The sequence below is a fragment of the Maylandia zebra genome, linkage group LG17 (genome assembly GCF_041146795.1).
Source record: "Maylandia zebra isolate NMK-2024a linkage group LG17, Mzebra_GT3a, whole genome shotgun sequence".
Lineage (NCBI taxonomy): Eukaryota > Metazoa > Chordata > Actinopteri > Cichliformes > Cichlidae > Maylandia > Maylandia zebra.
Window position 1 is genome coordinate 24988867 of NC_135183.1, and position 14715 is coordinate 25003581.

At 41.3% G+C, this 14715-nt stretch overlaps 2 protein-coding genes across 4 annotated transcripts; both read right to left on the reverse strand.

Annotated features, from left to right (window-relative positions):
• Positions 1-92: 92 nt before the first annotated feature.
• On the reverse strand, positions 93-4594 carry LOC101467178 (protein mono-ADP-ribosyltransferase TIPARP). Of its 3 annotated transcripts, none has more exons than XM_004548409.5 (6): positions 4511-4594; positions 1953-2792; positions 1661-1826; positions 1363-1550; positions 964-1233; positions 93-615 (listed from the first exon to the last, which is right to left on the reverse strand). In XM_004548409.5, exons 2-6 carry the CDS (start codon positions 2780-2782, stop codon positions 168-170), a joined length of 1902 nt encoding a protein of 633 aa, XP_004548466.2. In that variant the 5' UTR covers positions 2783-2792; positions 4511-4594; the 3' UTR covers positions 93-167. The 3 variants fall into 3 exon arrangements, with proteins under 3 accessions (XP_004548466.2, XP_076731705.1, XP_004548465.2); XM_076875590.1 differs by lacking the exon at positions 4511-4594 and adding an exon at positions 3647-3783 and having other exon boundaries at positions 1953-2788; XM_004548408.5 differs by lacking the exon at positions 4511-4594 and adding an exon at positions 3647-3783.
• Positions 4595-4603: 9 nt separating this feature from the next.
• On the reverse strand, positions 4604-7399 carry LOC101464871 (E3 ubiquitin-protein ligase TRIM35). The gene is made up of 7 exons (XM_004548397.3): positions 7305-7399; positions 6664-7117; positions 6384-6479; positions 6043-6273; positions 5929-5951; positions 5723-5841; positions 4604-5573 (listed from the first exon to the last, which is right to left on the reverse strand). The coding sequence occupies exons 2-7, from the start codon at positions 7084-7086 to the stop codon at positions 5026-5028; spliced, it is 1440 nt and encodes a 479-aa protein (XP_004548454.2). The 5' UTR covers positions 7087-7117; positions 7305-7399; the 3' UTR covers positions 4604-5025.
• Positions 7400-14715: the final 7316 nt, after the last annotated feature.

Below are 14715 nucleotides of genomic sequence, written 5' to 3' on the forward strand. Positions count from 1 at the left end.
TGTCAAGAACTTCATTGCAAACAAACTGAATATGGCATATTTTATCAAACTAAACGGAGCATTTGATAACAATATATACTGGATTTGTTAACATTTTAGGTTTTCTTGCAACTGGAACATGATTTCTGTTGAACAATTAGCGGCTGAGGCCCCTGTCCTCATCCTCATTAAATGTCTATCTCTTTGGGTAGGTTTTTATATTTGATTAGGTAGTAGGGGTAGCACTGACAGCTGTCAAAAACAACAAACATGGTGGGAAGGTTCACGTTGTCAACACAGGCATCATACAGACGATGCTGCTTCTTCCTGGAGGTGAGCTTAGGTGGACGGCGGTAGTGGCTCCTACCCACAGTTACCTTTCCCACCAGGACTTTGGCAAGGAACATGTGGCAAACTTCATCTGGCCCGAACTGGGCTGAGAACATGTGGGAGTGGGAGGCAGCGGTGGCAAAGTATGTGCCATGACCGTGGGAAACTCCGTTAACCCCGGCCACTCGAGGGTCAAAGTTGCTGGTGCAGATCTCCTCTGAGGCCTCTTTGGTGGTCCCATGGAAGAGATGTCGCTCTAAACTCCCGGTGGCCTTTCCACGCTGCTTCTGCATGTATAGCTTTTGCCTGGAACGAGTTGTGTAAGTGTGGCATGCATATCACCATGAACAAGAACAAGATTTTGTGATATTTTACGCTTTAACTTCCAACAAAATAATTATTTGAATCCGCTGTAAGGAACCCATAGAACTGTCTAGTAAAGTAAACAATGGATGAAAACAGGAGGAAACGAGCCCAGATCCTACTACTAGCCGAACCAATGCTTATCCATGTTACAAATGTATTTCATCCAATAAATGACGTTTAGAAAAAGGACTTTCCGAATATCCAAACAGTTAATAAGGACATCAAATTTCCCTCCAATTTTTCTTAGTTTTAGTCATGATTAAAAATTGAACTCAAACTTAGCTGGACCTTTGGTACTTGTCCCAGTGGAATAGGTTCTGGACCTGCTGGATGCTGATGATGTCCACCTTTGTCTCAGGCATGCTCTCATTGAAGAATTCTTGAACCCGTTTATAGGCCAGAGTGCCTGTAGGAACATCCACTAGACTGTAATCCTGCTCTGAAGCCCAACACCACGCCGGAGGGTACCAGGAACTGAACTCGTCCAGAGGATCTACACTAAAGTTGGCCTCAGGAGGATTACTGTCAGGTTCTGCTGAGTCAGGCAGGACTCCTGTCCTGGGTGTGGGGAGTAAATGGGAAAGGGATGGGAGAACATCATGAAATAATTTTAAAAGAACAGAATCTCTTGATTTTAAAAGAAGATGTAAACAAATGCAAAAAAAAAACGCATCTCAGGACACCAACTGCAAGTAAGGTTTCATAGAATCCAGAGAGCGGTAGGCGGGTCTGCAGCGAACGCCTCTCTGGAACCCTGTGGCGACGTTGGTCTGGATCATGGTAGTGAAGTCCACCTTGTACTTCTGTGAGCCGACACTGAAGAAACACTCTGACTCCTTCTCGCTCATCTTTTTTAGCAATGTGGCAGACACGCTCTATGAAGAAATGAACCAGTTAAAAAATAACAAAGCTGGTGGAGGCTTTTGATGTGTTGAAAATGGCAGAAAGGATAAAGAAACTAGAAAAAAGAGGTAAAGAAGATCACCGTGTTGTACTCTTGCCAACTGATGTTCCACCAGTAGATTTTCGATTGGCTGGCAAAATGAGGGTTCTTGATCTTACTGTTAGTGTTAGATAGTCGCCTGACTCCATCATACACGGAAGAGCCATCCAGTTTCATTGAGTCAAATTTCAAAGTGTAGCGTTCATTCCTAAAGAAAGTGTTCTGAAGTTACACAAAGAATCCACAAACAAACTGTGATTTTTGTCTCAAAAAAGCCCATCTTTTTCTTTTTTTAATTTGCAGACTTTAGCAAAAGATCTACCCTGTTACTCACCCATTTTTGAGGCAAATGGCATCCTTATTGACGTCACAGTACATCCTCTCCAGCAAGACCTGAGAGCGAGGAGAAATGTCCACCCACTGGCGGTTGGCAACACACCACAGCTGCCAGTGAAAGGGATAGGGAGTGTGGTGCATCTTACACTTCTCCTCTGCAGAACACAAACCAAGGAGGAAGTCGTCACAGATTTGGATGGTAGAGCAGCCTTTTGTGTGAAATGAGACAGGCACTTTAGATGGGGTTTTGGTGGTTTGCTTGGTAGGGGTTCCACTTGGCGTTTGGGTGGAAGATATGGACCCTTTGTTGGCAGGAGCAGTAGGCTGACTGGTATGCTGGGCCTGGGCAATAATGACCGGCAAGGAGACAATAAGTGAAGTGACTGGAATAGGACTTGGGGGGTGTGACACAGACTGTGTGTTTTGGGGGAAGGTAAGCAGCACACAGGAGCTGCTCTGCGATTGCTGCTGAGTGGTGGGCTGAATGCAGATCTGAGGTTGCAGGATGCTAGAAGACAGCCCTGCAGTCTGCACCATGCTGGAAGAGCTTTCACTCTTGCTGGCAGCAGAATGCTTTCCTTTCTTAGAGGTCGGAGGTGTTATATTAATGCTGAGGCCATAGGGCTTGACGGTCCAGGTGATGTCAGCTTGCTCGGTTCTCATGGCCTTCCACACTGGGAGGCTGGTGTCGGCGTCAGCAGGGATTTCAAAGAGGAGGAGAGACGGGCTCAGAAAGGTGACTTTGGAGGACCTGGATGCAGGTTCTGCAGCTTTAGCACTACCAGACAACTTTCTCTTTGTTGCCCTTGTGCATGAAATTCCAGCCATGTTGGACTTCCTAACCAAGAACAATTTTAACAATTATTTTTTGCAAACTGGAACAAACACAAGGTTATAGTGACGTAGAGACACTACAAATGAAGAGAACAGGAATTTTAACTAGCAGTTACTGCCACGAAACTCCCCAACTTTTGAGATTTGATGGTTAAGTTTGAAAATAATTGAATAAATGCACTATTTTTCATAATTTTGAACAGAACTAAAGCCAGCTCTGTAAAACCTTTCTCCAGCCACTTTAATACCTAGACCCACTCAACTGCTGCTCCCCACAAATATCTACTCAGCCAGTCACACAGTAGCATTCATGCAACAACCATAGTTTACTGCCAGACAGGCCAATCTGAGAATTTCTGAAACTTCTGATGTAAGAAAGGCAAACAAATAAACACTTTTAAGAACAAACATGAGGATCTTTGAATTCACAACACACTGAACCTTGCAGAAGACCACACAGCGTCACATCCAGCTAAAAATGAGAGACTGAGGCTACAATTTACATGGGCTCACCAAAGGTGTACAATAAAAGATTGTCCTGAATTTATGTTGTGAATTCAGATGGTACAGTCAGAATTTGGCATAAAAAAAACATCAAGGCAAGATGGAGACAATACCCTCAGGTGGAGGTGATGTAAAGATGTGGGAGATATTTTCTCGGCACACTTTGGACTCATTAGTACCAGTTAAACAATTATTTAAAGGCCCGGCAGGTCTGAAGGCAAAACAGCTTTCCACAACATAACCTCTAAAGAACTTAACTGAGCCTTTACAACACACGACTCAACCTGCTAGCTACATACACCCGTAGCAAGGCACTATGACTAGCTAATTAGACTTTTAACGAGTTTGGCTTACATTAACCGTGAGTCCGCCTCAGGCCTCTAAACTTTGCTGAGTCAAAGTTGCAGGAAAAAAAGAAGCTTTTATGTATATGGCTTTAAAACCCTTCTTTATACAAAAGACGGTCAGCTTCAATGCGCCAGGCTGTAGAGTTCAGAGGGAGGTGAAAGTGAACGGTGTGCAAAGGCTGTTCATATACCAAGAAAAAAACCCCACTAAAAATGAGAGGAATTTTTTTTTTAAAAAATGGATACTTTCACTGCATTTTGAACAGAACTACAAACAGCTGCTACATAAAAGCTGATTTTGAAGCCCAGCATATTCTGTCTTTGTGATTTTTAATTCAAAGACAGGTTTTCTGAAACTCTTTCAAAGTTTTTCTTTGGACATTTTACTCATTTTCAGTCCAGTCCTTCACCCTATTAAGGCACACAATACTGGCCTATGAATCATTCAGGCATTAAATAGCCACCCAACTCAAAGAATAATACTGTGTTTTGTACTCATCGCGGTCAACTTTAAATTGTATCTTTGGGGACTCTGTTACCAGTAGCCTGTTCCAAAAACACACATTGTGTTCTATTTTATTTATTTGAATCTACAAAAAACACAAAATAAAACAGTTTGACAGCCATAAAGTAGTATTTTGGATCAAATTGGTGATTTCCAGAGAGCTATTAGGCAAATCCTTGGCACATGTTAGCATGGTGCGCAGCGTGTAGTTAAGAGAAAAAAAATGGAAACTTGAAAAGTGGATGACGAGAGACGTGTCAGACCTGAAAACTATATACAGGAGATGAACTGTATCTGAAAATCATGCCCTTAGGAAGCAGGTAATAAAATCTCAGACGTCACATCTGACCAAACATATAGGCTCACCTCAGACGCTAAAGAAAACTCTGGCTGCTCTCCGACTCCAGGTCTATGTCCAGTAAGGACTGGCTGGTGACACATCATCAAGGGAGGCCACAATACTTGCAAATATTTTATTTGTAAATTAGCACTGTAAAACATGAGTAGTATGTGCACATAAAGCACATTTGATGTTTTCCATACATTAGTAGTTAGTAATACAGCAAAATAAGAGAGGAATGTGTAGACAATGACATGCATAATCATTTTTAAAACTTACATACAAGTAATTAATCTGTACTATTTTTTAACCTCACAATTTATATGCTGATAATAAACAAATGAATAATTCATAGATTATTAATGCAAAAAAAAAAATGCTCTAATTCAAGTTACCAATCACTGAATCTTAAGTACCTTGATCAGTGTGTTCATTGAGTTTTAAATTAAGAAGAGCCAAAGAACACTGCATTGAACCAGGAAAGAAAAGTGGCAAATAATCTGACATTTAATTTGATGAGTTTCTCAAAGTCACAGAGTAACTAAGTTGCACTTTCAATTACACTCAGGGCAACTTCCATTGGTTCAACCGTCAAAGGACATTGCTGACAACCGACCCAGAAGTAAGGAAAGACTTTCTCAGTGATTGCCTGTTTGAAGGTGTAGATATGGGTGTTGTTGTGCGCGTCATAGAAAGAAACCTTGCCCTTGTCACAGTCCAGCTGCACTCTGATCTTCTGCGGGTTCCTTTTCAGGTTTAGTCGCGTTAAAGGGGAGGTACCCGCAAAGTACATCTTGTGGTAGAAGTACACACACAGGTAGCCGTTTTTCTGGACCGAGGACACTTTCTCTTTCCTCTGGACAGATTCTTTAGCCACGCCGACAACCCACGCAGTATTATCTCCCACATTCACATCCCAGGTACGCCTTCCTGAGGTGAAGCCCTCCGAGCCCAGCACACCGGTGTCGGGGTCGAACCTCTCCGGGTTGTCTGGGAGCTTCTGTTTCTCATCGCTGTCACAGACGCTGGTGAGGTCATCTGACAGAATGAGCCATGGGGCAGCAGTGTTGGGATCCAGAGTTACTGGGGCTGAAGGAAACATGGCAGATTGTCAGCTGTAGTTACTGTGGCTGTAGTTCAGTCAAACATTTCAACCTTTCCTCCACCTTGGGAATTCATGACAAACTCAAACTCCAGCTCAGAGTTTAAATCAAGCAGCACATTATGGTTAAACTCACTGTATTTGGCAATTTTATGCATCTTCTCCCACACATAAAACATCATAGAGCCAACATGTTTGGCCACGTCTATGAGTGCTCCTGGAGGCATAACGGGATCTTCAACAGGACAATCAGCACTGCAGAAAACACACAAAAAAAGCAGGTTACATAACACATTATGAAAGTTAAGCAAAGAATAAAACAAATATTAAACTGTTCGTTACCTTAACAGAGTCCTCTTACTGTTCTAAAAGACAAAATTAAAAGGCAAATTCACTTTAGCATTTAAGGGGGAAAAAATATAAAGTGTTCCTTCTTTAGTCTCATTTCAAACTTACATGAAGGACTGAGATGCCCTCCAAAGCTATCTCCTCCTCCAAAACTCTGATGGATTCGGACACAGATGCCATTTTTCTTTCTATTTCTTCAACCTTCTGCTTCATCTCTTCGCTCTTCTGCTCTTCCTCCCGCTTCAGCGCTTCCATCCTGGCATTCTCTTCAGCGTGAAGGAAGTCGTGAAGTTTTTCAAACTCCTCATGGGTTCGTCTTTCCACAAATCGAGCCTGGACCTGTAAAATAATCTGCTTAAGCATGGCTTGGAAATGAGTTTACTGACAGCCACTAAATAAAGTGACTTACTAGGAATTTTAACCCATAGTTTGACAGATTATCACCACACCTGAATGTAGGTCACAGTGTCTTCATAGTTCTTCTTCATTTTGTCAAACGCCTCCCTCTTCTCCTGCAGTGAGCTGAGAGTGGACTTCATTTTCTCCTGAGTAAATAATTCAAAGTAAATTCATTAGAAGGTTTGTTAATCTCGCTTTAGGCTTGTAACATCCTTCAGCATAATGACTTGTGACAGAAATTCTGTATAAACTTAGTAAAGGAGCCCCAAGAAAAAAGGCATCATTATTCAATCTCAAGTCCTTATTTGATCAGGAAAGTGAAATATTTACCTTCACATCCACAATCGCCTCGCTGACAGGACAACATTCGTGCTGCTTGTGTTTTCTTGAGGTATGGCAGACAACACAGATAGGCACCTTATCTGACAGGCAATACAGCTTGAGCCTCTCCCCATGATGAGGGCACAACTCCCCTGGTTCACCGGGCAGCTCTTCCGCTGTCTCCTCCGGTTCCTCGCTCTCATGTGTATAAGACTCGCACAGGTTCTTCAGGGTGAGACTAGGAACGGGATCATCCACACTCTGGGTTCTGCACAGAGGACAGTCACGGTTTCGTCTCTGTCGACTCCAGTACCGCTGCAGGCAGGATGCACAGAAACTGTGGCTGCACTTGAGGACCACTGGGTCTTTGAAGATTTCGCAGCACACGGCACAAGTGAGGTCCAACTCAGGGAGATAGAGCTTCCCTGCCATCCCGAGGCTTTGCTCCTGTTTTACCCTGAAACTGAAAGTAAGGGAGAGTTCAAGAAACTAAGCAAACACAGGGGAAGTCACTCCCTTTTAATACCCTAGTCAGTTGTTCTGTTGTCTGTTTACTGCATCCTGTGAAATCTATGCATGAAAAACAGCCTTTAAATGCAAATGAAATAGTGTTCTGTTTAAAAAAGAAGAAAAGTTAGAGTGAAACATACCTCAAAGCTACAGTCTTGTAACAGCTGTATATGCGTAATGGTGAACACTTCCTGCTTCCTGTTATGCTGAGTCACTGAAAGGAGGCGGAGTCTCAAAGACAGCAAGCATTTTTAACCCTTCACTAACGCTGCAGCTCAGTCAGAATCAACAGTTTACAGGCGAGGAAGACGAATATGAGGTGTTTTCTGGACCAATAAAGGGACAAGAAAAACGGTGACATAACATTACAGTTAGGTTTTCCATGTGTTTCTTTTTTTTGGGTTAAATTATATGATTTAGAGAGAAATCAGAGTTGCAACAAAAGTCAAAGGAGCTTGCAAAGAAAGGCATCTGGACTTCTTTAAGTTGCTTGAATTTGTTTCACCTCTCATCCGAGAAACTTCTTCAGTTTCACTTCTTCTTCAGAACTGAAGAAGCTTCTCGGATGAGAGGTGAAACGTCTTCAAGCAACTTAAAGAAGTCCAGACGCTTTTCTTTGCAAGCTCCTTTGACTACGATGACCTGGATGACTGAGAACCTTCACAGACAAGTTGCAACAAAAGGTCCCCACTTGTATTTCTGAATTGATTGCTTAATGTACAGTCTGATTTTATACAGAAATGAAACAATTAATTATTTTACTGGGTTGATATTTAGGACCTCTAGTTATAACAGTTAGCCCTTCTTTATCTAGGTTTGTTCTGCCATTACTAACTGTGGGCATAATTAGGTTGTTTTGGCTGTTTCAATGTCACTGTCAGTTACTTTGTGGCTGTTTAATTATTAATGAATTTATCTGTCCATAGATTACGGTCCTTGAAGTGCTGTGGAAAATCCAGGTGTTCCTTTTCAAACTTAAGATTTGCCACATTGGCTTTTCAGAGAACTGTATTTTCCTTTGCCTTTACTTATTTCCTTTAATTCGATCCATTCTTACTCATCATTATTCTTAAAGTCAATGAATGAGAAATGATTTCTTTGATAAATCTACCCTCAGGTTCAGTTTTACCTCTTAAGGCTGCAAAAATTACACCAACATCAAAACATGCAATCTCAGTTTTCCCAAAGAAAGAAATACATATATATACAAATTAATTGATTGATTGATTATTGATTTTATTGATTAGCATTCAAATTCAAATCTCAGTGAAAACAGTGAAAAAAAAAACAGTGAAAACAGAACAAAAATCTACCATAAAGAAAGAAAGCATGAGACAAGGCTAATCAAAAGGTATTGGCTGAAGCATTTGCTTAATTACAACTGCAGATATAATTTCCTTACAAAATTAATGTCTTTAGAGTTAAACAGCATCTCCATCATATGTACATTTGGTCTCAACCTAAAATATACAGGCACATATTTCTGTCTTTGCTACTTAAAATAACTGTATTCAAATGAATAATGATACTTATGTCCAACCTTTCCAAGGCTACAGAGTACAAATAAATGACTGACATATTCAACATCAGAAAATCGACCCGTAACTATTGTAATACCGCCAGCCCCACATCTAAGCCTTGCCAAATAACATCAGATAAAATCATCTAATCTACGCACGTAATTTTCCAGTTGAAACTTGTGCGTAAATATTGTATAATTTATAAGCGTGTTTGTATATGTGTGTGTGTGTGTGTGTGTGTGTGTGTGTGTGTGTGTGTGTGTGTGTGTGTGTGTGTGTGTGTGTGGCGGGTACTATTCAATGTTGTATGCCAAAAACCAAACAATCTACATCAAACGATCTTTAATTTATCTTCAATTTAAACCTACCCACTTCTCCATATACAGCAATATTTGCAGCATTTTATTTAACTTAAGTGGCCTCTTCAGAAATTTAACATGAAAGGGTGCAATAAACAAAATGTCTTCATGTATCTACACCTGACCCATATAGCAATGCTGGTAAGATCTGATCAAACAACTGTAACTGGGTTTCATCAGTTTCAACTCAGATAAGATGCCAACTAATGAAAAACTACATTAAAAGTTTGATCTTTATATGTAATAGCTAATGTCAGCTTCTATGCAAATTATAGAGTAGAATGGGAATTTTACTCACTGCAGATTCATTTTCTGCTTGTTACAAAAGGTTCATTATAAAGTGAGCGGCCAAGGAGGTCATTTCTTTCCTGCCTTTCATTTATCAACAAAAATAAAGCAGTTTGTACCACACTGGCTTTCAATTTAAGATAATCTCATTAGATTTTCTTTGCATGCTAATAGGAAAACTGTGATGGTAATGTTTAGTCACGCTCTTATTAAAATGCATAACAGTTCTGAAAGCTTTTCCTTAATTTGGAATAAATTTTTCAAATCGAATAAACAAAATCAAACACACAGAGACAAATAAACTGATCACTGGGGTTCTTGTTGCTTGATAAATGTGCCGAAAAACTTTAGGGCATCAATGTGCAGCATGCCTTTAGCTCATTTTCCCATTCTCTCCACTTCTAGTCCACTTGAATGCATCTCCAATCACAACGTGACTTCTGTGACTGTAATTTGAGGGACTAAAAATAGCCGAAACTTTTCGTTGTTTCCATGAGAGAGTTGCAGCCCAATCGCCTGCTGTGAAGTGATCCTGTTACCCCACTCTGGTGTGTGATTAGCGGTCTGGACTCCTCACCAGGTCAGTACTATAATCACTTGAGTTATTGTGAATGCTTTGGAAAGAAAGCACTTCAGTGAGTCATTGCATTTGGCTTTGGTCTGCATTTTAAAGTAGAATAGAAAGAACTGTTTTTAGAAATGTAGGAACAAACCCAAGTGGCTACTAATGTTTGCCAGAAAACAATTAAGTTAATATTTTTCTTGAAATTGGTATTTAGTGGAAACACAGCCTCTAGGACAGATAAAAACTAACTTTGTAATTCAAAGGTTTTGCACCAATCCTAAGACTTTACGCGCTTTTTGCCTTTATATTCAATTTAGAAATGTCATACATGATATTTATGACAGGCTATTATTGATAATTCATTACATTTATATTTCAGCCATTTGCAAAACCAATGAACAGATTAATGTGTGGTTAAAATAACACTGATGGATAGTGAAACAAAATAAGGTGTCTATAGCCATACGTGCCACTCTAAGAAACTATAAACATGCTAAAAAGTTTCAAATGCTGCAGTTGCTGTAGTGGCCACTAGAGGCTCCGTCTGAAAGCGAATCAACCTCTACAGACTCCCATGGTGACATGCCCAATTTAAACACATTTCAAAGCATATTTACAGCCTGGTACAAAAACAGCTTCTGTCTCCATGAATAATTTCCTCTTCCCCCCACCTTGATAACAACTGTGTTGTGGGTGATAATTTGTTATAACGGGCATAACACCCTTTTGGATTTTGCTAAGTCCTGGCAGGTTTGTTAGGTCTCACCTGTGCTAATTTGAGATACTTGACATCTTGACTTTTTTTTGGTGCTGGAGCCTTACATGAAAGCTTAAAAACACTCATCTTGAGTCAGTGTCACACACACACACACACACACACACACACACACACACACACACACACACACACACACACACACACACACACACACACACACACACACACACACACACACGTTTCACCCCAAGTCCAGCACCCTGAGGCTGTATGCCAAGCAGAAGGAAGGAGGCCTGGGACTAGTGAGCATCAGCACTACGGTCCAGGATGAATACATCAGTAAGATGGCCCCAACTGACCGCGTGCTCAGTGAATTCCTCAGGCAGCAGAAACCCAAGAAAGAGGAGGCACCGTCATGGAAGGACAGGTTCCTGCACTGGCAGATAGAGGAGGTGGCTGACATCCAGAAATCATACCAGTGGCTGGACAAAGCTGGACTGAAAGACAGCACAGAGGCACTAATCATGGCAGCACATGAACAAGCTCTAAGCACAAGATCCATAGAGGCTGGGGTCTATCACACCAGGCAAGGTCCCAGGTGCAGGCTATGTAAAGATGCCCCTGAGACAATCCAGCACATAACAGCAGGGTGCAAGATGCTAGCAGGCAAGGCATACATGGAATGCCGTAACCAAGTAGCCGGCATAGTATACATCAACATCTGTGTGGAATATGGCCTGGAAGTCCTGAGGTCAAAATGGGAGACGCCCCCAAGGGTGGTGGAGAATGACTGAGCTAAGATCCTGTGGGACTTCCAGATACAGACAGATAAAATGGTGGTGGCTTACCAGCCACAGTGGTAGTAGACAAACAGAAGAAGACGGCCGTAGCCGTTTCCGAATGACAGCGACATCAGAAATAAGGAACAAGAGAAACTCGAGAAATAACAAGGGCTCAGAAAAGAGCTCAAGAAGATGTCGAGGGTGAAGGTAACAGTGGTCCCAGTGGTAATTGTCAATTGGTAATTGTAGAGGACCTGAGCCTGAAGGACAGACTGCCGGCAGAGGTGAGAGGGGAATATTTTTTTATGTGTGTGTATGTATAAAAATCCCAAATGTTGAAATATATCTATATCCCCAAAAAAACATAATAAATAAATACAATTTTTAGGCTACAGGTCCATAGCATGTCATTGATTCAGGATCATTTTGCCGTTTGCACCTACAGTATGAAAGCAGAAGTATATGGAATATTTATACGCTCCTTGGGTGCTGTCATGGTGACTGTGTCGATATGTTATGTAGACCTGTATTTCATGGATAATATGTAACATGCTAATATGTGCCAAGTATCAGATCAGAATCTAAGTACTGAAGGAAGTTTGAGTCAATTGTCAAAAGGATCACCAAGTTGTTACAGTAGGTGATACATCCATATTTGTTCAGGTATTTTCCCCCCCTTAGCATCAACTGCCAGCCTACTTGTGTGGCAATAAACCCAGTTCACAGCAGCCATTTGGACATGTCATAGCAGGGTAAACATAGGTGTAATTGATAAAAATGTATTATAGCCCCTTCTATTTGGAATGTCACCATCATTCCTGCGAGCCACCGTGCACAATACCAGGGGCCCGGCCAATTTAATGGAACGGTGCCATAGTTAATGTGTTAATTACATCCGCATTTGGCTTGCAGTGACATGTCAAACCTGAGTGCTGTGAAAAGGGCCTATTTATCCTCAGGGTGCTCGAATGTCTGTACAAAATTAAAGGCAATCCACCTGACAGTTGTTGAGATATTTGAGTGTGAACTAAGCCGCTACAGCGCTTTGATTTTTTTGTACACTCGAGAGTCCTTTTTTCAAATTTTGACCCAGATATGGAGAAGGGGATTTTGCTGATTAGATCAACAACCTGCTGTTTGTCTGAGGGACCCCCGACTGATGGAGTACACGACTGAGCTGTCACTCAGTATGAAATCAGCTTTGCAAAAGTTACAATAAATTGTGAAAATTTTCTTTTAGCACTATGCTTTTGTAATAAGACTGGGAACACAGATGGTCTGTGTGCCAGCCATAAGTTTCCAGCAGATGTTTCTGTTATTTTCTTCATTTCCAAATGACGGAATGTTTTAAGCGAAGCTGAGCCCACTGAGCTTCATTTGGCCACTAAAACGTTTACAGTGTTGCAGTTTATTACAGAACATTGCAAAACACTTTGTCTTTATTAGCATGGGCTGCTCTCTAAATTATACTGTGGGTTCAGGGAAAGGTTTTAGTGCTCTGCGGACTTATGTGGCTCCATGTATTATAAAATGAAATTATATCCCTGTTATTTTGCTTCTCCATACCTCTTTACATGCCATATGCTGTTTAACAGGATATGTTTCATTTTGGCATTTCGGATGCATTTGCATGTTTGCTTCTGGTTTATTTATGAGGAAGCTAACTTCTTTATATTCACATCATAATCGGCAGTAAAATCTGGCAACCTCTCACCAGTAACCATTTTAATTTATATTGCTGTAACCAATAAGCACCACTAGATGTCAGAATATACTCACCTATGACATCAAATACCGCGCTGACTGCTTAAAAATACTGAACAAATGCTGCAGTATCAATGCAGAAAAGTTCATAATAGCATTGCATTAAAATGACTTGAGGCAGACTAGAAGATTCAAAAGATAAGATATAATCTTCTAGTCTTATCTGACCTGGATATTACTTTAGAGAAGAAAAACTGCTTTACCTCAGGATAAAGCAGTTAAACGCTCACATCTACCTGGATGTCACCCTTTGTGGCCTCTGCTACTCTGTAAATTGGTTGTCAGCCAGTGTGACCCGGGCTAATAGTGATTCATTATTGCCCACACCCAGCCAGTGTTCACAGAGAACTTCATCTGGGCTGAGGGGAAAGGGGTTGGGATGGGGGGGGGGGGGGGGGGGGGGGGGCTGTGTCCGTCCCTGAGCATCTAATGAGGACAGGCAGGGTAACAAACCAGAGAGACAACCTCAGTCAGACCTGTCTCACCACCTGACACTTCACACCAAGAAGCGGGAGATGAACTACTCCTTTGTAGGTCAACGGAAGTATTGATGAGAACAGCTCAAGAGGTGCTTCAAAAACATTATCAGCGAAGCATAGCGGTTTCATATTTATATTACCCCCGTGCAAGCGTGTTTGCAAATACATCCCATACCTGGTAGTTATCCTCTTAGCTCTCCTAATTTCACCATGCATATGCATCACAATGTGTTTTTCTGACAGTATATAAATTCTGTTTTAAGGTAACACTTTCTCACAAAACAAAAATTATTCACCTTATGTTTGAAGATTTTCAGACCGAGGCATCACACATATGGGTGGTGTGCCAAAAAAGGTGCAGTGTGGCCCAGTAAATAGCTTTGCACAGTGTTAAATTAGCAGAAAAAGAGAACATTTGGACTTTTTTTTACTCTGTTTTCCACCAGGAAACTGTGATGCAAGTCAGTGACATTCCCTGTGGTCGTTCCCAGAAGTAAGGTGTTGAGTCAAGAATCCGTGCTGACGTGTTTCTTTGATTTATGGGCGTAGCATTTCTTTGTAACAACAGCAGACACATAGACGCGCTTGATGTGAAAGAGTTAGACCTGCTGCTGAAATTGTACATATTTTCCTTAAGACATGGCCGACTAAATGTGAATGCTTGACTTCACTTAAAAAAAGGGTTGTTTATGGACCATGAATGAAAATGAGTTTCTCACCCCTTGTTTAGACCAGCAAAGGGCAAGCCAAAATTTCACATATGCACAAAATAGCCTCTATTCCATCTGACACGTCATCAATTTTTTTTAGACAGCCCATCTGTGGTATCTGGAGCAAAGAGGGTGCAAGAATGTCACTTTTCCCCCTTTGTAATCCTGCTCACTGTCAATCATGGCTTCTGATGTGTCACACTCTCTTAACTCCCACCAGCTGCTGGGATGGACCGGGTTTCCCTTTTTTTGAGGGATTATGTTAGCCATAGCACAGTACACACACACACCGACTGTGTGTGAGGGGTGTGCTGGTTGGGATAGTTCTATCTACTCCATCTTCCTGCTCATCAACATCATGACTTC

Coding starts and splice junctions, on each gene's coding strand:
- LOC101467178 (XM_004548408.5), bottom strand. Junction 1,827..1,952: donor GCCATTTGCCTCAAAAATGG/GTGAGTAACAGG, acceptor CACTTTCTTTAG/GAATGAACGCTACACTTTGA. Junction 616..963: donor CACTGGGACAAGTACCAAAG/GTCCAGCTAAGT, acceptor AACTCGTTCCAG/GCAAAAGCTATACATGCAGA.
- LOC101464871 (XM_004548397.3), bottom strand. CDS start 7,086: ATGGCAGGGAAGCTCTATCTCCCTGAGTTGGACCTCACTTGTGCCGTG. Junction 5,952..6,042: donor AGGGCATCTCAGTCCTTCAT/GTAAGTTTGAAA, acceptor TTTGTCTTTTAG/AACAGTAAGAGGACTCTGTT. Junction 5,574..5,722: donor GCATAAAATTGCCAAATACA/GTGAGTTTAACC, acceptor TGTTTCCTTCAG/CCCCAGTAACTCTGGATCCC.